This window comes from Nicotiana tabacum, chromosome 7 (genome assembly GCF_000715075.1).
Source record: "Nicotiana tabacum cultivar K326 chromosome 7, ASM71507v2, whole genome shotgun sequence".
NCBI lineage: Eukaryota > Viridiplantae > Streptophyta > Magnoliopsida > Solanales > Solanaceae > Nicotiana > Nicotiana tabacum.
Window position 1 is genome coordinate 127,543,199 of NC_134086.1, and position 26,061 is coordinate 127,569,259.

The following is a 26,061-nucleotide window of genomic DNA, read 5'->3' on the forward strand; positions in this document are numbered from 1 at the left end:
TCAGCAACTTTACCAGTTACGCCAAAGTTCCCCTCCCGATAGCAAAACTTATTAATAATATAATTAAAATGCTCATTTGTATTTCCACTTATTGCTTTTATACTTGGAATCCAAATTCCAAACCAGAGTAAGAGAATTTGAAACATGAATCAAATGGAAGTTTAAAGAGTCGTCAATTTTGCCTTAATTTTCATGGCAAGGGAGGAAAAATAATTTTCAACAAATAGATTTTTTGGCACTTCTTAATTTTTCTCAAGTTGACTAAACTCGTAAATTCTGAATGACAGAGGGTTTTTTTTGTAAGATCTATCTATCTATATATATATATAAAGTTAGGAATGAAAAAGGTGATATGGCATACTTCATAGTATATGTGTTCTATTTATCTTTATTCTCCTTTTTTTGACTTATTCTTTCTTTTTTTCCTTTATATATCTTTTTTTTTTTTAAATCCACATCCCATAACTTACACCTCCTAGTTAAGAATTAAGATTGAAGAATGTAACGGTTCAGCATTAAAAAGAAAGGATCCAACCATTGCAATTGTAAAAAATAAAGTATAAGGCAGTTTCAATTATGAAAATAATGACAGTAATTAAAAGCTACAATAATCTTTCTATTTATTCCATTTTCCCAGTGTTTTCTCTTCATCAAGTGTAGCACAAAGAACATACTCAACAGAGAAGAATTATCTCGCCTAACAAAGTAAGAGTTCATCTACAATTTCACATGGCTCTTCATTTGCTTGATATGAATTCTGACTTCTTAATAAATAAACAAATTTTTGGGGAAGAAGATGAAATCTCTCTTATATTTAGTGAGAAAGTTTTTTATAATATATATTTTCTTCTCGAAAGGGATTTATTGGAAAAGCAAGAAGACCATATTTCACTACGCTATATCACCAGACCATGGTGCTTACTCATGATACCATGTATATGTTTTTGTTAATTCTTATTCTTCATCTTTCTATTTTATTAAGGTATGTTTATATTGTTTAACTTTTCAGTTTTTAATTGGTTCTATCAATCATTTTTTGAATAATTCTCCGAAAGTAAGTCTTATATTTTTTTTTATAGTTTCTTGACTGAATCTATATTAACTCTATTCTAAATATACTAGAAGTGTATAAGCTGTAATATGTTAATACGTTTACATTCATATCAGTATGTGTACTAATATAGTGTGTGTATATAGTATTGATTAAAAAATTCTAAACATATTTTTCAGATTTTTTATTTATTTATGTCTTATTTTATAAATTTATAAAATACTAAAAGACTAAAGATTCATGGCTTATGCCCCCGCTCCACACACTCTCGGATTTTGATTTATTAGTTTTGCAGATATTAGTTTATGAGATTTGGCTAACAATCAATTATGCACTGTAGTTGTTCTTTTTCCTGAAATCTTATCTATCATATCATATATGCAGTTTTTAGGGTAATGTTCTTTAGGTTATAGCATTATTTTCAAATTAAAACACAAAAATCTCCTTTTAATAATATTAACATGAAGTGGATGTAATAATTATTTTTGTAATTTTAAACCTTGATATCTGGGGAGAATTAATTTGAATCTTAATATGTTTCTTTACATATTCTAAATTGACCAAGACTGGCTACTTGACTCATGCTTCATTGAACTCTATTACACATATGGGTAAACAAATTCAAATATAAAAACTTTTTTATTGCGTTAGGTACAATTTGACTTATTGCTTTTGTATTAGAGGGGAATTCTTCTTTTTATATATTTATACTAGCACGAAGCCTAATTAATTATTAGCTAAGTGACTTTGGATATAAAATGATTTTTTTTTTAAAAGGAACAATTGATATTGTTATATTGGAGAATATGTAAAAGATAAAGTTGATCTTACTATTTCCTTTATCATTCATTGAATGATGTTGAGATATAGAATAGACTTGATTAGACTTACTTTTTTTCTTTAAACATAATACTTACTTTGTTAATTCATAAATTTAATATTTTTGGTATAAAAAAAAAAGCACAAGAATAAGAGTTACTATTTTAGTAAATATTAAGGATGACTTTGAAATTAACAATTATTGTTGCTTCCTTGATTAGTAAAGATAAATTTTTTATAACAAAAATTCTAACAATTATTATTTATTCATATTTTGATTTCCCTTTAACGATCGCGCGAAGTGACGGGTAAATTAACTAGTTGTAAAGTAAAGATGGAATTTCAGCCTAACTGATTGCAACTCTAATCACAAATCATTCAGTTAGATATTCAAAATAATAATTAATCGAATAGTAATCATTTTAATATTTAAATAATGTCAAAGTTTGTTGAATTGGATAAGGGTAGCAACGGATGGCGCGAAAAAGATAGATTAGGATAGGACTGAACTTTATTATTTTGTTCTGGATGTAGGGATTATTAAATGCTTAAAGCGTGGATGAGATTAGATGAATGAGGTAAATAATTCTTTCATTTTTTTTCTCATACAATTTGGAGCTTTGATTTAAGAGGGGTTTGTTTGTAATTTCAAGAAGAACAATCAGTTTAGGAGTGCATTAGAACTTCTTCTAATAGGCCCTCGTTACCAGAATGGGTTCGTTTCCTTGTTTAATTTACCCATAAGGAGCCCTTTTCAGAAAAGTCTTCTAGATATCTCGACTAAAAAATAAGTAAAAGCTTCTAGAGACAATATTTTGGTCAGAAGCATGTCGCAAACAACGATTGTTCGATATATTATTAAATTGAATGAGTAATAATTTTGTGAAGTTCTGTCGATAAATACAACAGTCCTACAATCAAGCGATATGCAAACTTATCATGAACAAGGTCAAAGCATAATAGAAACTAGAAATTACAATGATTCAACTCTATCTCTTGTAATCTTCTAGGTTACGCCCACCAGAACTTTACCAAGAAGCAAACAACACACGCATTACCTTTTTTGGGGGAGGGGAATTAGTGCGCTCTCTATTTCAGTCTATATGAAAAATAGTAAATACTACAACAACAGAACAAAAAACCCAGTTTAATCCCATACATGAGGTCTGGGGAGGGTAGTGTGTACGCAGCCTTACCCCTATCCTATAAAGGCAGAGAGGTTGTTTCCGAAAAACCCTCGGCTAAAGAAACGGTAAGAATAAAGCAACAAGCAATAACAACAGTAATATAATAATTAATGGAAGCGAGTAACGTGACAAAGTAATAAAAGAACTACAGAGAGAACACAAGCAATGGGGATTTCAGAACTTGGTTGGATAGTTCTTTCATGCATTTTTACAGTACCAAATAGATTAGTAAGGGTAAAAGAAGAAAAAGAAGAGGATTCCATTCCTGGTGATTCCACTAAGGAAGCATCAGGTTAGAATAAGCAGATTTGAGAATTCTATACCAATTTTCCAGCAGAAAAACATCAAGCTTCTGTTCCTGGCTCCTGCATTCTCTCTTGAAAAAGTAACAAAGAGTGCCTCCTCCAGTTCCCTACTTCAGTCACACAATTCTCTTCAAGAATACTCTTTATTATCTTTCTCTAACTTTCTCATCGAGATGTTGATACAGAGTATTGTTCCAAAAACCTGATCAAATCAAAATGTCATGCCATGTTTTGCAGAATAGATATATGAGGCTCAACGTGAGTACTCCTAGCCAGACAAGAGTTATCTTGGCATGTCGCTCACCATAAATCACATTGTGGAACGTGGTCATCAACAAGTCAAGGATCCAGGAAAAATATTCCATCACGGGCCTCTAGAACGCTACAAATTTTGCAATCTACACCACAAAATCATATTTCTCGAAATGCCCGAGGAATTCCAACTCATCGTTGTACCTGTCAGCCTAAATGTTATTTCAGGCACAGATCCCAAAAAAGAAAGCACAACTACTTACTTATGACAGTAAGACCTTGAAGAGGATTTTCCAAGCACAATTAAAAGGTTAATATCAAAGCAAGAGTAACATACTATGATTTCCAATGGGCAAGCTAGAATACAGTGAAGAACAATCTGGCATTAGATCAGGAACAGATAATAATTCAAAAAATTTAACAGGGGTCCATTATAATTCTTAATTTTATTTTAAGGAGGAAATGAAATAAATAGATAAGAACAAGAATTTTCAATCAGAAATCCAAAGACATTAGTTTATGGGCGAAAAACTTCACGTCATATATTTGACCTGGTCAGCGGAGATAAAGCCTTTGAAGGCCATGACGTGTTGAACTTACCCTAAAAGGTCGAGGTCAAGTAAGGAAGGCAAATTGTCGTCGAGGACGAGGTGGCTCGACAGAAGACGAATACCCGACCTCAGTACGCAGTAATGGCTAGTTTAAGGATTTAGATTTCCTAAGAGAATATTCTTCTCTGTTGTACTATTTAGGGTTTTATGGCCCATATACCCTTATAAATAGGAAGAGATAGAGATGTAGTTCTAGAAAGGGAATCAAACATTTCTGTAAAGAACAACATTGACACTATCTGTGAAGATTCTCTCTTTATTGAATACATACAAAGTTTACCTTTATATTCCTTATCTTCTATCTTTCTCTCCCGATCCAAGAAGAATCGGAAAATTCAATTGCTTATCATCATCCATCATTGTCAGAACGCTCAATGGAAAATCTCACCCTTGTCGGGTGAACCTTGTTCTATTTATTACTTAAATGTCATTTATTGCTATCTTTCGCGTTCTTAAGTCATTATTGCTCTCAGACACTCTTATCTTACAACACACATCTAATACTCTCCATAAAAATATCAGATCTGCTACTTGGATATTAATATTGACTTGGATTAATCATTTTCTCTACAAATCTAATTGTATTTAAACCTAGATCTAAATTTTGGGTTATACAGTTTGGCGTCATGTGTGGGGGATTTCTTAGTCAAATTTTTAGTTTCCATTCGGATTTACAACTTTCGTGACTTGTTAACCTAACGTGTTGTAAAGTTATCCTTTCTCTCTACGAAGCCGCAGTGTCGACCATAGAGGACCTCGATCCCGTCCTGCTAGACCACAGCGACCCCAGCAAAAAGGCCTACATTGGTTGCAAACTCCAAAACCCAGGTAAATTTAGTCAATTCTTAATAATTAGCAGATTTATTTGCCTTTAGCCATGCAGATAGGCCCTGCATCACCAAAGAGATAGCCACGCACAAGCTAAATGTCGACCCCTACTACCCCCAATAAGGCGGGTCCAGCGAAAGTTCAACCCCACCATCAATGAAGCCGTCCACGAGGAGGTAGAGAAATGATTAGCCAATGGCTCTATTAGGGAGTCTAAGTACCCCAAGTGAATTGTCAACGTGGTAATGGTCAAAAAGAAGAACGGGAAATGGATGATGTGCGTGGACTTACCGATCCGAACAAAGTCTGCCCAAAAGATTCTTTCTCATTGCCACACATCGACCAACTCATCGACACGATAACAAGACATGAGTTGCTAAGTTTCCTGGACACTTACTCAGGCTACAATAAGATACTCATGGAGGAAGACGACCAAGAAAAAACTACGTTCATCACTCACAGGGGAACGTACTGCTACAGGGTCATGCCATTCGGGTTGAAGAACGCGGGAGCTACCTATCAAAGGTTGGTCATGAAAATGTTCAAAAACCGGGCATATCTGCATGGCTAAAGGCAAACAAATTTGCGTTAGCTATTAAGAATTGACTAAATTTACCTGGGTTTTGGAGTTTGCAACCGATGTAGGCCTTTTTGCTAGGGTCGGTGTGGTCTAGCAGGACGGGATCGAGGTCCTCTATGGTCGACCCTACGGCTTCGACCGTCTCTAGGTCCATAATGGTATCTTTGGCTTCGACCTGCAGGGACCTCGACCCTGCTGATTACTTTGCTTCCTTTTCTTTCTTTTTTTGGGTCGTCGTACCGTTCTGGGCGATCCAATAGCATTCCCGAGATGTGTGTTGTTCTCGTCGTATGTTGAATATTCCCCGGGGGTCAGGAACTTGATCACTTGGTACAAGCTGGAGGGGGCTGCCCTCATAGGATGTCGACCTATGATGGCGGTGAATGCGGTAACCTAATCCATGATATGGAATGTGGTCTCTAGCGTCACCCCACCAGCAAGGACGAGGAGTGTGATCTTGCCAGAAGTTCGTTCAGCTGCATTGTTAAAACCGGTTAGTGTAATGCAGTGGGACACTATCTTATCCTCAAGTCGCATCTGTACGAGGAGCCGAGGATGGATGATGCACGCTCCACTTTCGTCGTCTACCATAATTCTCCTAGTATCAGTATCAAGCATCCATAAAGTAATGACAAGTGCATCATTGTGAGGGAAAGTCAAACCGTCGACATCTGACTCGTCGAAGATGATACTTTCTTTGAGGTCGTCATACCATTCGTGGGTGATTGATCTCTTGAGTTTGTGAGTGGTGGTGGACTTGATGTCATTGATGGAGGCGTCGTCACTGCCACCAATAATCATGTTGATGGTACGAGCGGGCGAGGGCCGCTTTGGTGGGCCTGGGCGTTCTCGACCCCTTACTAAGGTGTTCCTGCCTTTGTCGCTGAGTAATTCTTTGAGGTGTCCCTGCTGCAGCAGGTTCGCTACTTCTAATCTTAGAGCGTGGCAATCTTCCATTTTGTGTCCACGTTCTTGGTGGAACTCACAAAAGGCGTCTGACTTCCTGGTGCCTGGGTCGGACCTCATCTTTGGTGGTCACTTCACCTTTTTTCCGAGCTTCTCGAGTGTGTAGACCACCTCTGTAGGTGACACACAAAAGTTATGAGCAGAGAGTAAGGGGCGCATACCTTGATCGTTTTTGTGAATGTCTGATCTCGACCTAGAAGTATCGTCTTCACAGCGGAAGTTAGGGACGGGTGCCCTGATGTAAGGTTGATGCCGATCTCTGCCCCATTGCAGTACTGGAGGGTCTCTCCTCGCGTTGTCCCTGAGTTCCCTCCGGGGTTCGGATTGTATTGAGGTGAGTCGTTGGGTTGGCCCATTGAGGTCTTTGTCATCTGCCCTGACCTCGGCACAGTAGGCATTGATCTCGTCCCACATAGCCGGCGGGTACTTCATTAATCGACTCAGTAATTTTCTGGTCGCCTTTGAGCCTTCTTTGTGCAGCCCGTTTTGACAGGCTGCTATGGCCATTCCTTCGGAGAGGTTTGGTAAAGTCATCCTCACCATGTGGAATCGGGCTAGGAACATTCACCCTCGTTTAGGCTTTCTTGGCCTTAGCATGTGCCGTCACGAACTTGTCTTCTATCTCTTCGAATGTTTCTATGGAATAGGCCCGCAGCTGCGAATACCACGTTAACGCCCCTCCTGTGAGGGTTCCACCTAATTTTTTCAACAAGATGGAGGAAACTTGTTCTTCGGTGAGGTCGTTGTCTTTTACGGCGGTGACATAGTGAGTCGCATGGTCTTCGAGATCAGTCGTTCCGTCGTAGATTCGGAGGTACAGGGGCATCTTGAAAGTTTTTGGTATGGCATGAGAAGTCGCTTCCTCCCTGTACGGCTATTCCACAAACCTACCAGCGTCTCTTTTTGGAAGCAGTTTGGGGGCATTTTGTCTACCCGTTCATGATGCTCCTTCATTTGTTCCTTGAGCATCTTGTTTTCGTTTTCCATTTCCTCCATTCTCTTTAGCACGGCGGCGAAGACGCTGTCACCTGCACTGTCAAACAATTGTATGAGCGATACCTGAAGTAGGAGGGTCGGGTAGCTCGCCTTGCTCGTTCCTACGCTGTGTTGCATGGATCCCGGTGGTCTCCATGGTCGCGCATGGAGCTTGCTTGCTTATTACGCTGTCCAGAGTGTCGCTCAACCATGTTTTGAGGAGCTTTTTCATGGCGGGTGGCGCTCCCTCTCCCGCAGACGTGGAAGCCCCTATCCCATTCGGTTTAGTGGTGTTACAAAAGGGTGTAGGTAGGTGACTTCCCTAATCTGGGGGAGGCCGTAGGGTTTACCTCCTCATCTTGGGTTTCATACCCTTCGTCGATGTCACTCATAAGGTTGAGCGGGACATTTTCCGTTGCCTTTGCTCTGTTTCCTTGGTTACTTGCCGTAGAATCCTTGTATACGCAAAGAGAAAGGATAACTTTACAGCACGTTAGGTTAACAAGTCACGAAAGTTGTAGATCCGAATGGAAACTAAAATTTGACTAAGAAATCCCCACACATGGCACCAAACTATATAACCCAAAATTTAAATCTAGATTTAAATACAATTAGATTTATAGAGAAAAGGATTAATCCAAGTCAATATAATATCCGAGTAGGAAATCTAGTATTTTTATGGAGAGTATCAGATGTGTACTATAAGATAAGAGTGTCTTAAAGCAATAATGGCTTAAGAACGTGAAAATAGCAATAAATGGCATTTAAGTAATAAATAGAACAAGGTTCACCTGACAAGGGTGAGATTTTACACTGAGCTTTCTGGCAATGATGGATGATGATAAGCAATTGAATATTCTGATTCTTCTTGGATCGGGAGAGAAAGATAGAAGAAAAGGAGTATAAAGGTAAACTTTGTATGTATTCAACAAAGAGAGAATCTTCACGGAGAATGTCAATGTTATTCATTACAGAAATGTTTGATCCCCTTTTCTAGAACTTCATCTCTTCCTATTTATAAGGGTACATGGGCCATAAAACCCTAGATAGTACAACAGAGAGGAATATTCACTAGAATATTCCCTTAGGAAATCAAAATCCTTAAATTAGTCGTTACTGCGTACTGAGGTCGGGTACTCGTCCTCGTCCTCGCCTTATGTCGAGCCAACTCGTCCTCGACGAAAATTTGTCTTCCTTACGTGACCTCGACCTTTGGGTCAGGTCGACACGTCACAACATCGACACGTCATGGCCTTCAAAGGCTTTATCTCCATTGACCAAGTCAAATATATGACGTGAAGTTTTTCGTCCATACAATTAGTAAACAAACAAAAACTAGATTAGAAGTCATATTCTGACAATGCTATGCAGCTTCATTCCAACTCCCACCACCATAAGCCCGGAAAACATTACCTACTCTTGAATTAAAGAGAAAGAATGAGTAGGGAATACTAGTTTCATCTAAATCAAATCATCTACAAACTGGAATTCCTAGTAGCAAAATGAAGATAGTAACACGTTCCTATTATTAGATCAATAGAGTTCAATGTCTACGGTGTTATTCATTTCTGTTGCATTTATATGCAGTGGCTGAAAATGTACAAGTAGTCCTGGATGTCTCCTACTATGAGCGAAAGAAGCTCATAAGGTCCGGATGTTTCCTATGTCCTGTACAATGGTCCTCCTCTTACACCAAAAATGTAAATTTTGTAAGTATCTAAATATTGTAAGCATGACAGTACATATGACTTGCAAATCATTTATTGTATGAACCATTTTTTCCAGGAGAATAAAATAAGAGTATGGAAGAACAATTCAAACTCTTTCAGATATTTTTTCTTTGAACGGGTAAGTAATGATTATATTGATAAAAAAGATAGTCTCAAACTCTTGCAGGTAAGTTTCTAGGACAATATCAGCAACCTCATTTATCTGGCATACTTTTATCTTTTGGATCTTTATACTTACAGTTTCATCATTTAAATGATTCAATTAACTCAGAGCTAGCATCATGTCTAACCGACCATCTATCTAAGGTTCTCATAAAGTTGAACCTTCCTACAAAGGGCAAACAATCTCCCCAAGAGCTCAAATTACCATTTTATTTTGACATTCATGCATGGCTCCTCACAACAACTCTATATCTTCCATGCATTTGAGCAGTATTTCAGTTTAATCTTGTATTGATTCAAGAACATTAATCTATCCATCACAGACCCCTCGCAAAACTAACTCAACTGTTACATGATACTCAGGGACCTGAGTACATTAATATGTTGTGTATCATATTATACATCAGTTGACAGATTTTAGTGGTAAAGACTCAACAGCGAAATGAACATCACCAGATATTGGATGAAATCAACCATCATTTCTCGGAAATAACAGCTCATCCATTGACACCATTATGACGTATATCTCAGTATAATCACATAGAAGGATTGCACGAAGAAAATGAAAAAACAAGAACTAAAGAACTGTTATCTAATTTCACCTTTTGCATCAGTTGCGAGTTGCGACTATGTCTGAGCACAGAAGATTGTTTTTGTGGCGCAAAAGAGAAGCAGACACATCCTCCATTGAGTTGCACCCATTCAATATGACTAACCAATCCTTGATGCACACAAAAAAATTTATGAAGATGAGATAACCTCCATATAACTCGTATCTTTAACTACTCTAACCAAAAGAGAGAAAGAGTGTCAAGAGAAGAAAAGCACACACCTGCATTGCACTGGAACCAAGAACCACAAAGATTTTCGCTCCCTCTCGAAGAACAGGGTACTCAAAAGTAGTTTAAGTGTGAAATAACATTGACAGAATATGGGGTACCAAAAGCAATGACAGAATGGGTCTATTAGACCGCTCTCAAACTTCTCCACCATAGTTAACAATTGACAACATCATTGTAGAGGTGTCCATCTATGTCAGGGACAAATCCCTTCTCTATCATTTCTTCTCTGATAATGTCATAGGTAGTTCTATTGGGTACCAATCCTTTTTCCAACATCTCATTCAAAAAAGCATTTGCTTCTCCCAACTTATCTTTTTGACAGAAACCTTTAATCAAGACGTTGTAAGTAACAACATTCGGTTGTTTTCCTTCCTTCTCCATTCTTTTCCTAATAGTAACAGCTCCCTTGGGGTTTCCTTCTTGGCAATAGCCAGCCATCAAAGTGTTGTAAGTCACGTGACTTGGGATCAGCCCTTTCTCAGACATCTCATCCAGAAGTCTAACTGACCTTCTTGATTCTCCCCTTTTGCACATTGCATCTATTCGAATATTGTAAGTTACTACATCAGCCCTCACACTCTTCTCCTCCATTTCCTCTAGTAGCTTTTTTGCTGCTTCAATATTTCCCTCTCGATAATAACCACCCAATAAGCAATTATATGTCGAAATGTTAGGACAAATCAGTTTGTTCGACATCAACTCACGTAGTGCGACTGCTTCTTCCATTTTGCTAGCCTTACAATGAGCATCAATAACTGTATTAAAAGTAAGTACATTAAAATCTAACCCTTGCTTCATAACATCATCAAACAACTCTTTAGCCTCTCTGAACATCTTCATTTTTGAAAACCCATTTATCAGTACATTATAAGTCCGAATATTAGGCTCCAACCCCAAACGTAACATTTCTGCACGTAAACCAAGAGCCTCATCAACTTTCCCATCACCAAAGAGCCCATTAATTAACGAGTTAAACGTCACAATGTCCGGTCTCATCCCTTGAAACCGCATTTCTTTAAAGAGCTTCATAGCTGCCCCAACATTGTCATCCTTACAAAACCCATCAATAAGAGTATTATAAGTTCTCTCATTTGGACTCACCCCCTGCTCCACCATTTCTCTCAAAAATGCATCAGCTTTATACATCTTCCCATCCCCACCTCTCTTGCAATACCCATCAATCAATGTATTGTAAGTAACCACATTCGGAATAATCCCCCGAACCTTCATATCTTCCATCACATCCTTAGCCTTATTCAACTTCCCCGCCTTACACAACCCATTAATCACAATATTAAATGTGTACATGTCAACCTCAATTCTCCTCCTAATCATCTCCTTATACAAAAGCTCTGCTACCTCAAATTTCCCCTCATTCACCACCCCTTTAAGCATCGGTTTACACGACAATACAGATAACTTAAATTCATAATCTCCAGCTCTATTGAAAGCCTCCAGAGCTAAATCCAGCTTAGCATTATTAACATAAGCTAATACCAACATGTCAACAATAATAGAATTAGCACAAACATTATCACTACAAGTCAAGAGTGTATGAAAAACAGAAGAAACCGTATGGGTTTTCCCATACTTAACAAAATCATGCAATAAAGATCGAACCTTTGGGTATCTTTTATCATTGACTAACAAAATAAGCAGTTTGAATAAATGGTCAAGAGGGTGGTAAACCTGATAACCATGTTGAGACCATTTAAAGAAAGGCAAAATGGAGGTAGAATCAAAACCAGAATCAAAAAGTTGTTGGAGAAAATAAGTTGGGTTAATGGGTTTAATTAGGTCCTTCAGTTGAGACCAGTGCTGCTTTGAAATCAGTTCTGAAACTCTAGATTTGAAAAGTGGGTTTGAAACCAAATTGGGTGTTGAAGTTGAGGATGAGGTTGGCTCTGAATTAACTGAAGATTCTGTGAAAAGGCACCGAAGGGGTATTCGGGTGTGTAGACAACGCCGAAGGTATGATACCGACATGGATACAGGCGATGAAACTGCAGGAGAAAATTTGATTAGCAACAGGGATTCGTGCAGAACATTGAGAAACACGAGCAGACTACTAAAATAGGACTAAAATAGTCCAATCCCTATAAATTAAGGGCCATTTTGATCATTTTCTAGCTTGTGGTTTTGAACACAACTACTCAATTGCTTAGAGTCTCGTACTGATAACGTGTTATAAAATAATAAAAGAAGAAGAAGAGTATTGCAGAGAAAAGTAGGGAGAGAGAACTCTTATTGATATTGAGATGAATTATAATGGAATAAAACCCTCTATTTATAGGGAGAGGGTGACTTAGCCACCAAGTAATGAACCCTAGAATCTCTCTAAATATAGACATTCACCATAAATAAAATTCTATTTATAACACTCCCCTTGAATGTCTATTCAACAAATAGTGTGCCTCATTAAAATCTTAACTAAATAAAACCCAGCGGGAAAAAAATTCTAGAGAAGGAAAAAGAGTACACATATCTAATAATACGTCTTTTGGTTGCCTCGTTAAAAACCTTGCAAGGAAAATCCAGTGGGACAAAACCTTGTAAGGGAAAAAGAGTGCAACGTGCATTAACTCCCCCTGATGAGAGCATCAATTCACATCTTTAAGCATTTGCATTCCAATCTTGTGCACCATCTTCAAAACGGTCTTTGGTAGAGACTTGATAAACAAATAAATCATATTAACTCGAATGAATATATTGCATCTTGAAATCATCATTCTTGATAGAGATGTAATGTCTTCATAAACTTCTGTAGAATGGCCTTTTCAATATCTCCATAGAGGTATTCTCGCTATCACATTATCATGCTTATAGTTATAGCAAGATACATATGTGCACAAATTGCACTTAGGATGTGGTACTTCAAGACCCAGAATTGTATATGCTTTAAGCGACTTAAATCCTTCATGGATTGTCATATAAGTTAAGTCATATAAGCCATATAATAGACTTTAGATGCATATCAAGTTTTTATGTCATGCTAGACATATAAGATATCGGAAACTAATTGCACATACCATTGACTTTATACTTTCAAGTATTTGAACAATATAGACAAAACTATATGTCTTTCATATTGAATCAATTCTTCTTGAATTATGTCTCTTCCATTTGGCCAATACATTTATGTCTATATTCGATAGACTTAAAATCCTCATCTATACTTAGCGCTATGATAGATGTCGTCGACAAACATTTTATATCGGTTCCAATATTTTTTCATAAAGACATAACATAGAGATCTCTTCATTCATATATTCAGGTACTTGAATCTCTCATGAGATTTTATGAAGTGTTATGTCATGTGATCTTCTAGATCACTTGCCTCCTTTATTATGATCATTTTGATCATTTGCTCGTCTTCTTTATCAAGAAGTTTAGTTGAAACCAATTTGTCTATATGGTTTAAGCGTACTATAGACTTTGTCTTCTAGGACTTAATAGGAGCATTTGCAATGAGAATATAGTTACTTTCTTTTGGTCAGCAAATGATTCTAGCATACTTTGCAATATATTGCAGATGAATTATCGTTTTATGAACTTCAAGTTCATATTATCGTATTTGAGGATCTATATATACAAATGATAATTCATTCCACGTAACTTTTTCTCAACTGTTTATCATGTATCCCTCTCATGTTAGAAAAACTAACTTGTTTCCTCAACTTTGAAAGCCCATCTTTGTGTGTCATGGTGTTAATTAAAATATACACCGCACATCAATAATAATAATAATAAGATAGAATTATTTAGTTCCTGGCCCTGAACCACTTGTGAGGGGATAATGTAATATACTTTCGTATATAACCTATATCAAACTGATATAGATAACTTTGGTATAAGTAATTGTTTAGCTATTAAGTGGAGGCACTCAATAAATCATTTTGCTAAACCAACTGTGATGCAAACCAACTTATCACGATGAACTATCTTGAATAAAAAAAATCTGGAATATGCTCTAAATTAAATTATTGAGCAGTTACCTCGCAAACACCAGGTTGCAGGTTAATAATAATCGCACATGTAACCATCTCATAGATGCATCTTGCGTGGTATACCTGGCAGGTGACTGTGCCCATATTCACCTTTGATATTTCCAACATTCATGGGATTCAATCCCAATTTTAGTCGGTATATTAATTAACGAGAACAGTCGACATAGGAGAATTCATAAAGGACTTTCTAGTTCTTTAATATTTACCCATGTGAATTTTCTATTATTTTTGCACATCATACTTAAATTGATATGGTTAAACCAATTATGCCAATTGAATAAATTATCAATATTAATAAACTTCAGGTTTACACCATGACGTGTGCAATTATCAATAAACTCCAAGTTTATTATGATATGGGTTTTTATATCAATAAACATCCACTTTAGTGTGGTATTCTTTTATTTGTGTAGTACAAACTGGAGAATAAAATGAGTAATTTTTTACATACATATTACCCTGCTACAAGTTGTAGTAATAGAAAACATCAAATATTTTCTTTATTTATAGTCTCAATATAACCAAACCGCTTTCGCGTATAATTTGGAAACTGAATAAGCTTCTTTGAGACTTACTACAACATAATACCTTATTGGTAATCAATTGCGTTTCTCCAAAATAGTATAATTGGCTCTTGCAGAGTTCCCAATTAATTTTGTAGTACCGCATATTCATCAACATCCATATGGTGAATATCTCTTTTAAGAAGGAAGTTATACCATTATGGTTATGGTCAAAATTATATGCAAGATATGTTTCTTGCATTACTGTTGTCTTTAAATAATCATATTGTCGAAATATTTTTGCGTATAATAAGTACGTGACCAATGACCATTTATGCCATAATAATGACATTATTTTCTTATTTCCTCTCAAATCTCCTTCTAGAGGTGAGTGTGGTATATACCACTAGCACACTCATATTCTTCCAAGAATGAATATGTATTCATAAATCACATGTTGTCACATTCACATCATGAATGAACCATAATCATCTCTATGTGCTTTACAAAATCTCATGTCAAATCGGTGACAAATATTACTTTCACATAGTGAAGATTATTTTGAGAATCCTTATTGTTCTCGTTGTTACAATAATGACGATTATAATTTCGTCTATTGCTACGTCCACATTCATTGATACATTCATAGTAATAATTTTGTCTTCTTTCAGACTTATTACATACTGCAATCACATTCTCTTAAGGGAATAAGAATGGAGCAAATTCAATGGGATGGGTTTTTAATTCTTTGCCCACAATCATACATGAATTTGATCATGGCAAGGCATATAAATTTTACCACTTTGGGTGGTTATAATTTCTTTCAAACTCCATTAGAGTTACAATCACATTTTATCGTCTTTGCTTGTATTTAAAATCAAATTATAGAATGTCAAAAATTTGAAAGAGAAAAGTAAAATACTTACCTTAAATCCAGAATTTAATCATGAAGGAAGTTCATGGAACAATTGACAATCATTATGCTCAATCCCAAATCTTCTACTCAATTGATTAGCGTCTCGTGCTGATAACGTATTATAAAACAATAAAAGAAGAAGAATAGTATTGCAGAGAAAAGCAGAGAGAGAATTCTTATTGATATTGGGATGAATTACAATGGAATAGAACCCTCTATTTATAGGGAGAGGGTGATTTAGCCACCAAGTAATGAATCTTAAAATCTCTTTAAATATAGACATTCACCATAAATAAAATTCTATTTATAACAAACTAATTTTTTTTTTGTAAAAATAAAATTTTTATTCAACCAAGTAAAGATTTATACACAACTAACTCTTTTGGACTTAAGAGTTAGTGTAGACAATCAATTGCGTCGAAAAAATAAAATCAAGATCGAAAAATATTGCAACAATTGTAGTATTTGATTTCGGGTAATTTAAGTGTTACAATCTCTATGATTCCTCTGATTCTACTTTTCCAATATAAATTCAAGGGCCTTTGAGCTTGAGCTTGAATCTGAATTTGATTTATCCATTATGAACACTTTGATTGTTGCCACGAATTGTATCACGAACAAGTAACCTTGATCTTGAACGCCTTGTATTTAATTTGATTTCGTTCTTGATCTTGAATACTTGAAATTTGTGTTGAAGTGCTTGAATGCTTGAACATTTGCAGTTTGCAGAGAATTCTGGCGTTTGATCCACGAGCTCTCTTGTGTCTTCTTGTTATAATTCCTGGTGTCTTTTCTGAGTTATAAAGACCCCTATTTATAGTTGTGGGATGGAAGACTTGTGATGAGCACAAACTCTTTCCGACCAATCAGATTGAAGAGTGACAAGGTCGCATTTGATTGGCCAGAATATGTCACTTGCACATGTTGCGCAGTTTCATTAGCCTTTTAATTTGATTTGGCATACCTTGTCATTTTGACACGTGGCATGGTCTCATTGTCTCTTCTTTTTGACTTGGCATGCCACATCATTTGACACGTGGCATCAAACTGGACCTCTAGGAAGATGACATCTTGGGCTAAACTCATCACTTTAGCCCAATGTATTAAGACTTATTTATTTAATCCATATATATTGGACTTATATAATTAATTCAATTATATTAACCCATAGTATTTATTTGGACCAATATATCGTGAATTTAAAATATAATCCAAATTATTTCATGGATTTAATTTTAATAAAATTTATATGTCTACAGTATACACTTCATGAATTCACCTATATGAGAGCGGAGTAAGGTCGCTCCTAAGAGATTTTGGCCTAGTCTCTAGAGCTCTCATGAATACAACTTTGATGGCTACTAGGCAGCTGATAATAGGTGAATTTAACTATAATTAGGCCCTAAATAACCATCTTCTTGTATAGTTTGGATGATAAAAGTGATAACAAAATGCTCTTGTTAGTGTTTTTCATGCTTTGCAGGTTATATATGATCAGAGAAGGCTATGGAGTACTTTTGGGATCAAATATGGAGAAAAAGAGGCCGATCGTAAAATTCCGTCAAGTAAACCACGCGAAACAGCTCAAGTCAGAATTGAAAGAGTACTGTCGCGGTTCCACCGCGACCGCGGAAGAACCACGGTAGAAGAGGGCTGCAAACAAAGTGAGAATCAGATAGCAAGTTTGGCCGCGGTTTGACCGCGGTGGAGGCAGAGAACTTCAGGGACTAAAGTGTAAAATACGGGATTTGTAGCCCAAAACCCTATTTTAAACACTAGACTTCACCCAAGAGATGCATGTATTATTTTGGAGAGTTTTTTTGGCAAGAGGAACAAGTGTGAGTGAGCACCCAAAACATCTTGGTTTCTTCTTCTCTTTATTTTTCTTGCAAGTTTTATGATGAATATTGTTTTAGTTTATTTACCCATAGTTATGAGTAGTTAAATCCTTTGTCTAAGGTTTTGATGGAACCTATTTGGGGATGAACTTCTTGTTTATGTTAATACAAGTTGCTAGTCTCAATCTTTACTTGTTCAACTTTGTGTATGTTGTAGTTAATTGACAGGATCCTAAAATTAGCTGTGCCTATTTAGTGTGCATAACTCGGGAGAGAGTGCATATTTAGGTTATTGTTGAATAACACCACTCCCAAAGTATAAGAGGGATCTATAACTGCGGGTTTAAAGGCGGGATTAGGGATAACGAAGCCTTGAGTGCAATCTAAAGTGAACCGTGTTAATTAGAGCTAGCTAGTGTACCTCGGGAGAGTGCATTGAGTATATTACTGTGATTACTCAGTAGAGAATTACGGTAAGATGAGCGTTCATGGTTGATAGAGAGGTGTTGGTCAATTTGTATGAAGCATAAACAGAAGGGATTCCATCAATAGGGGAAGTCATTACCTTAGCGTTTTCTCATTATAGTTTACAACCTTAGAATCCTTAGTTTACAGCTGTTTATTTAATTGCAATTTTAGTTATTGAAGACACCATCAATTGTGATTCAAATGTTTGGGGAAATTGGTTCTCAAGAGTTTAGTAGTTCTAAAGATAGTGATTGATAGGTTAATTCTCTGTGGATTCGACTTTGGGCAGAATACACAGGTTATATTTGCAACGTCCGCATTGTCCTTTTTATAAGGCATAGTTGGGCGTGATCAAATTTTGGCACCGTTGCCGGGGAACTAACGGAATTATCAATTACCATTAATAGAAATACAAAAATTCTTAGTGTAGTCAGTTTTCTCTACACCAAGTTTTGATTGAAAATTTTGACGGTTGTTAACGTGGTTGCACAGGTGTATGCCTAGAAACTCTACGAGGACTGGCGAATTACTTGAAGGATTCTTAGACCCCGAGAAAACATTCCAAAAATTGAATCGTGCCAACAAAAGACTTCAACAACCTCATCAAACACACAAACTTGAAATTGACATGGGTGACGTAGACAACGTCAACGGAAACGTCAGAGATATGGCACCTCCTATGCCTGAGGCTGCACTATATGACTGGGCACAACCCACAACTGACAATCTGGCCACTGCCATTGTTGTGCCCACGATACAAGCTGAATCGTTCCATATCACGAACAACATGCTGCACTTGCTGCAAAACAAGGGACTATTTTCTAGGACACCAGCCGAAGATCCTCAGCAGCACTTGAAGAACTTCCTGTCGATTTGCAAAACTCAAAGGCAACCCAATGTAACTTAGGAACAATCAGACTGTTATTATTTCCATTCTCGGTGACAAGAGCTACTCAGGTCTGGCTAAACTCACTCCTCGTAAACTCTATACAAACTTGGGATGAGTTAGTCAAGCAATTTCATATCAAGTTCCACCCACCCAACAAAACAGCTCAACAAATTGATGAGATCGTGAGCTTTAAACAGAAACCAATGGAGACACTACATGAGACATGGAGCCGTTTTAAAGGAATATTGGTTATATGTCCACACCATGGTATTCCAGATCAGATGTTAGGACAATGGTTTTACATGGGACTGTCAGATAGCATGAAGAACATTGTAGATACCTCAGCTGGTGGGGCATTTTTGAGCAAAACATGGAGAGAAGGTCAGAGTCTGCTTGACAAAATGGCTCAGAATTCGGGGTGGACGACGAGAAATGCACCTATCACTCTAGTGGTACACTCAGTGCCTTTTAATCCATCAAATTCCATGGCTGAAAATATGGCGACCCTTTTGACACAGATGAGCATACTCACCAAAAAGGTGGAGGAATCAGGGCAGAAATAGCAAGTGCACATTGTAGATACTACCAATGGAGGCTTGTGCACATCTTGCATTAGTCAGCCAGTTGGTAATCCTTGGAATGCAGAACATGATCATCATCAGCAGCACCCTGAAGACATGAAATATGTGTCAAACTATGGAGGCCAGAGACAGGGCAATCAGAACTGGGGCCAGCAAACTCAGCAGCCATACAGGCCACTTCAGCCACAGTACAACGCTGGAAACATGGGATGTATGAGACCTCCCAACAATATGGCACCTTATCAAAGGGCACAAGGGTACAACAATCAGCAGCAAGGGTATCCCCCACCTCAGCAACCACATGGTGGAAGGCAAGAAAATAGGTTCACGAGACTTGAAGCAATGATGCAGCAGGTTATTGGGTCCAATGCAAAAATAAATGAAAGAGTAGATGCATATGACGTAGCAATCAAAAATATTGAAGTGCAATTGGGCCAAATTTCAATGTCTCTGAACAATCGTCCTCAGGGAACATTACCAGCAGACACCCAGATTAATCCAAAAGATCAGGGCCCAAAGCAGCTGATGGCGGTGAGTCTCCGTAATGGCAGGGATCTAGATGTAGAACAAGAGAGAGCCCGGGAAAATATACAGGCTGAGACATTCATTCCAGGGCCCATTGAGTTGGATGAGTCTACGATACTCACAGAAGTAACAGTCCAACCTTCTTTGGAAGAAAAGAACATTTAGCAGGAGACCGAGAAAGTAGCTGAGCCAGCTAAAGAGCTAGTAGTTGAAATAGAATCTGATAAAGAGAAGTCCCAAGTGATTGGGAAGAAGAGACCTCCTGCACACTTTCCACAGAGGCTGGCCAAGCATCAAAAGGAGGAGCAGTATAAAAAGTTCTTTGAAATGCTCAAACAAATCCAGGTAAATATTCCACTTATTGAAGCTTTAAAGGAGATGCCTGGGTACGCAAAAATGATGAAGGACTTGATGTCCCGGAAATTTGATTTTCAAGACTTGGCTATGGTTACACTTACTCAGACCTGTAGTGCAGTGGTGACGAGACCTATTGCTGAAAAGCTGTCTGATCCAGGTAGCTTTACAATTCCATGCACTATTGGAAATTTCATCTTTGTTAAGGCGCTCTGTGATTTAGGGGCCAACATTAATCTTATGCCCCTGTCTATCTATAAGAGGTTGGGTATTGGGAGAGCTAGACCCACCTCCATACTGCTGCAGCTGGCCGACAGGACTGTGAAGCGTCCATTCGGTATCCTTGATGATGTGCTTATTCAGGTGGGGAAATTTGTGTTCCCGGCAGATTTTGTGATCTTGGATTGCAAAGTGGATGAAGAGATTCCTATAATCTTAGGAAGACAATTCTTGGCCATGGGAAGAGCCCTGATTGACTGTGAGACTGGGGAGCTCAAAATGAGACCCAATGACGAGAAAATAACGTTCAATGTGCAGAAGTCTATGAGGCGACCAAGCGAGTTCGCCAATTTCTCTCTTATTGATGTCGTGGATGTAATTGTAGAGTCTGATGATGAGGTGTTGACAATTTAGGACCCCCTTGCTGCATGTTTGATGAACTTGGATGAAGTGAATGGTGAGAATTTGGTGGAATGGGTGTTGGCATTGGAAGGTAGAGGGTTCTGGGAGAGAAGTCTAAAGTTTGAGCCCTTGCACGTAGAAAAGAGAGAAACTCCTCCAGCTAAGCCATCCATTGAAGAACCACCAAAGCTGGAGTTAAAGTCATTGCCAACCCACCTCAGGTATGAATTTCTGGGACCTGACTCCACATTACCTATTATTATCTCATCTAGTGCAGGTTCAAAAACTTTTACAGGTACTAAAGGAGTGCAAAACTGCCATAGGGTGGACCATGGCAGACATCAAGGGGATCAGCCCTGCCTACTGCATGCACAAGATTCTGCTGGAAGAGGGGCACAAACCTTCCAGGGAACATCAGAGGAGGCTGAACCCCAACATGAAGGAAGTGGTGAAGAAGGGGGTGATAAAGTGGTTGGATGTGGGAATTATTTTCCCAATCTCTGACAGCAGCTGGGTGAGCCCAGTGCAATGTGTTCCTAAAAGGGTGGCATGACGGTTGTGACAAATGACAACAATGAATTGATCTCAACAAGAACCGTCACAGGCTGGAGAATTTGTATGGACTATCGAAAGTTGAATCTAGCCACCCGGAAAGACCACTTCCCACTTTCCTTCATTGATTAGATGTTGGACAGATTGGCAGGGAGGTCACACTTCTGTTTTTTTGATGGGTACTCAGGGTACAATCAGATCTCCATTGCACCGGAGGACAGAGAGAAGACCTCCTTCACATGCCCGTATGACATTTATGCCTTTAGACGGATGCCCTTTGGCCTATGCAACGCACCTGCCACATTTCAACGGTGCATGATGGCCATATTCACTGACATGGTTGAGGACGTAATGGAGGTGTTCATGGATGAATTCTCAGTTGTGGGGAATTCATTTGATGAGTGCGTGACAAATCTGACGCGTGTGCTGAAACGGTGCATCGAGACCAACTTGGTTCTGAACTGGGAGAAGTGTCATTTCATGGTACAAGAAGGCATAGTCTTGGGGCACGGGGTATCAAGCAAGGGAATAGAGGTGGATCGCGCAAAAGTTGATGTAATAGCAAAGCTGCCTCCACCAACTTCAGTCAAAACCATCAGAAGCTTCCTTGGACATGCCAGTTTTTACCGGAGGTTCATAAAAGACTTCTCCAAAATCGTCAACCCCCTATGTAAGTTGTTAGAAAAAGATCACCCATTTTTGTTTTCTGATGATTGCAGGATAGCATTTGAGGAGTTGAAAAGGAGACTGGTCACAACACCCATCATTGTTGCCCCCAACCAGGAGCAACCATTCGAACTAATGTGTGATGCCAGTGACTATGCAGTGGGAGCAGTGTTGGGCCAGCGAAATGTCACGACCCAAACCGAAGGGCTGCGACGGGCACCCGGTGCCTTACTCAACCGAGTACCAACGTAACATATCTTTCTTATCATGTTATCATGAGTAAATGAGCTAGAAAACTCGTCCTGAGATAACAAGAATAAAATATAAGGGAATAGTCAACATATGAAGACCCAACATGATATACAAACTAATATATGTGACATACGGGCCTATAAGGCCGACATGACCATTAGTAAACTCGAAACATAGGCCGACAAGGCCATACAATTATCCATACACCTGACATATGTCTACAAGCCTCTAAGAGTACATAAAATCATAAAGGTCGGGACAGGGCCCCGCCATATCAATCAATACATATCCAAAGCATACTGACCAAATAGGCAACTCCGGAGCAAGTGGAGTGCACCAACACCTTCGCTGAGCTGATAGCCTACTAGGAGGACTGTCAACCTATCAATCGGGACCTGCGGGCATGAAATGCAGCGTCCCCAGGCAAAAGGGACGTCAGTACAAATAAAGTACCGAGTATGTTAGGCAGGAAAGCATAAACAAGAACTGTAATGTAAAGAGAGAGATAAAGGAGATACAACCTGTAACATCAGAGTGCCTCTGGGGGTTACTGATATGAAATGCATAATACATATATATACATAAACTTTTTAAAACATTCGCCTCTGTGGGCATCATCATCATATCGTACCTGACCTCAAAGAGGACTCGGTAAAAGCGTACCCGACCATCATAAGGTTTGGTAGAATTGTACCCGGCCACGTGGAGCTCGGTAAACCCAACTGATCAGTGGTTGCACAATAGGTGCCGTACCCGGCCGACTATAGCGCGGCTCGGTAGAGTAAAATAGATACTATATATAATGCATGCTAGACTCATGGAATCATCTTCTAAACCTTTTGGAGTGACTTAAGAACATTATGGACATCCCTACCATCAATATGAACCTTAGTAGGATTTAAGGATCATACACACTTGTTTAGAATAATTTTATAAGGAAAGAACAACATGGACAACCTTAGTTGCTAGGAGTAGAGTCATTATGAAATAGCGTATCATTTATGTTTATTTCATTTTAGACCATGCCAAAAGAAAGAAGAAAGTGCCTTAACATACCTTAAACCGGTTGAGTCCTTAATCCCTTCCAAGCAACTCTTCAAACAAGTCAACTCAATCTATCATAGTATAAGGAGATTCAAAATCAGTGCTGAGCAAAGGCTAAGTCTATAACTTAAGCTAGTAGCTCGTTTGCGTAAATTTGGGCAGCATCTCCATTGTAACAAGGGCCTCCTCCAATACCATATACCAACAACAATGACCAGAGCAATCCATCAATACATAATTATCAATATCAAGACACCATATAACCACAACAAGTCACAACTACATTACGACGAGTGGCAAACTCCGATTGGAATCTGTATACCCGTTATCAATCCTTATAGACTTCTTACTTCAACATAAAAGTATCATTAACTTGATAATGAAGTCATTAATCAATGATTCCAGCCTTATACCATATATTTATAACAACGAAAATAATCCACAACTTCAACTATCCCCAACTAGCAACTTTATTCACTAGTTCAGGTCTAGCCCATCCATTTAACTTAATCAATATCAAGATAACCTTAGGCACAAGCAAGAACACAATATACATACCTCCTACAGTAACTTCAAGTCAAAATCCAAGTTATATTCATTTTACAACAACCCTTAATAGCAATACAACACCATAAAAGTGACTTAAGCTAGTCCAAGTATTATCTTATAGTTTATCATCCTAACAACTTAACCAACATACAAGCAAGCTTAAGCACAATTAGTAGGTTGTTATACTCACCTTATACAGCAGCAACAACTTGGAATTTCATCCAAATACAGCCCACAACAATCCTCAATGACAACACAACCTCAAAGAGGTGTTGTTCTTCACTAGAACTAAGTTTTGATGTTGAAATATGGTGTAATCACTTTGGAATCACTTCAAACCCTTGTGATATATGTTTAGTAGGGTTAGGAGAAGTTTGGAGACGAACTTTAGTTGAAAAATGAGCAAAAATAGGCGTCCAAATCGTTTATAAATTGAAGTAGGTCAACCACCGCCTAAGTGGGTCCCATTGGGAGCTGCTTGCGCGGTCTCGCAAAAATGCGAATATCTCTCTACTCCGATGTCGTATTGACAAACGGTTTAATGCGTTAGAAACTAGACTCGTAGACCTTCAATTTAGTAGGTATAACACCCCATTATTCCAAGTATATTTGGAGAAATTCTCAGATACATTTGACCTAAATTTCAGCAAATTTATGAATGTAACTTGTGATGACCTTTGCCAACTCTTGTTCCACAACTTGCTTGCCTTCAAAATGTAGAAAATGAATATCATACGACTAAAATAACTCATATAATAACCTCCTTATCATGTTAATAACCCTAATCTCACCCCAAAGTACATGTTATAACATTCGAAACTTGTCGACTTTCGACGAAACTTATTTTCTTCAATTGGTTTAACTTCTAAGATTTCCAACCCTCTTGGTAATCGTTATTCATGATCTTAAATATTTGTAACCTCCAAGGTAACATTATTAACTTACTTTATTTGCTTCCAAATAGAATCTCATTTCCGAGCTTACATCAATGACTTGCGATGTACTCTCACGTATGAAAACTTGGGGTGTAACACGTAGCCAGAAAGCACCCAATCTACTATGCTAGTAGAACACTGAGTGGAGCCCAGTTGAACTACATTGTGACTGAAAAGGAGATATTGGTTGTAGTGTTCGCATTTGACAAGTTCCGATCCTACCTGATAGGGTCCAAGGTAATTGTATATACGGACCATGCAGCTCTCAGGTACTTAATAGAAAAGAAAGAATCTAAGCCACGCCTGATTCGTTGGGTGTTGTTATTGCAAGAGTTCGATCTTGAGATTCGTCACCGTAAGGGCACTGAGAATCAAGTTACTGATCATCTATCACGACTTGAGGGAGCTACAAATGTAGTTGAGGTTGAGGAAATACTGGAAACTTTTCCAGACGAGCAGCTGCTTGCCACCACTCATCAGGAAGCGTCATGGTATACAGACTTTGCTAATTACCCGGCCAGTGGTATAGTTCCTCACGACCTTTCATCGGTCCAAAGGAAAAGATTTTTTCGTGAAAGCCGCCAGTATTACTGGGATGAACCTTATCTGTTTAGAATATGCCTTGATAATATGATCCGGAGATGCGTCCCCGAGATAGAGCAATTTTTTCTGTTTTGCAGGCTTGTCACGCAGTGGCGTATGGAGGACACTTTGGAGGGTTTAGGGCAGCGGCAAAGGTGCTAGAGGCTGGATTCTTCTGACCGACAGTGTTTAAAGATGCGCACCTATGGGTGAAGGGCTGCAATGAATGTCAGTGGACCGAGAACATTTCCCGACGCCACGAGATGCCCATGAACCCAATTCAAGAGGTGGAAGTGTTTGACGTCTGGGGGATTGACTTCATGGGTGCCTTCGTCAGCTCCTATGGTAATAAGTACATTATTGTTGTTGTAGACTATGTGTCCAAATGGGTGGAAGCTGCGGCGTTACCCACCAATGATGCAAAAGTGGTGGTGGGATTTCTAAAGAAGAACATATTCACCCGCTTTGGGA

The 26,061-nt window shown here is 38.2% G+C and overlaps 3 protein-coding genes across 5 annotated transcripts; 1 reads left to right on the plus strand and 2 right to left on the minus strand.

The window, feature by feature from the left end:
• Window positions 1–3,144: 3,144 nt before the first annotated feature.
• LOC107818887 (uncharacterized) lies at window positions 3,145–12,406 on the minus strand. Of its 3 annotated transcripts, none has more exons than XM_075217606.1 (4): window positions 10,299–12,406; window positions 10,069–10,177; window positions 3,667–3,818; window positions 3,145–3,564 (listed from the first exon to the last, which is right to left on the minus strand). In XM_075217606.1, exon 1 carries the CDS (start codon window positions 12,292–12,294, stop codon window positions 10,462–10,464), a length of 1,833 nt encoding a protein of 610 aa, XP_075073707.1. In that variant the 5' UTR covers window positions 12,295–12,406; the 3' UTR covers window positions 3,145–3,564; window positions 3,667–3,818; window positions 10,069–10,177; window positions 10,299–10,461. The 3 variants fall into 3 exon arrangements, with proteins under 3 accessions (XP_075073707.1, XP_016500445.2, XP_075073706.1); XM_016644959.2 differs by having other exon boundaries at window positions 10,069–10,187; XM_075217605.1 differs by having other exon boundaries at window positions 3,667–3,826; window positions 10,069–10,187.
• On the minus strand, window positions 6,027–6,659 carry LOC107818884 (uncharacterized). Its single transcript, XM_016644954.1, has one exon. The coding sequence runs from the start codon at window positions 6,657–6,659 to the stop codon at window positions 6,027–6,029; it is 633 nt and encodes a 210-aa protein (XP_016500440.1).
• Window positions 12,407–19,132: 6,726 nt separating the features above from the next.
• On the plus strand, window positions 19,133–21,022 carry LOC107788027 (uncharacterized). The gene is made up of 5 exons (XM_016609668.2): window positions 19,133–19,468; window positions 19,550–19,864; window positions 19,979–20,161; window positions 20,204–20,380; window positions 20,498–21,022. Exons 1-5 carry the CDS (start codon window positions 19,133–19,135, stop codon window positions 21,020–21,022), a joined length of 1,536 nt encoding a protein of 511 aa, XP_016465154.2.
• The last annotated feature ends 5,039 nt before the right edge of the window (window positions 21,023–26,061 follow it).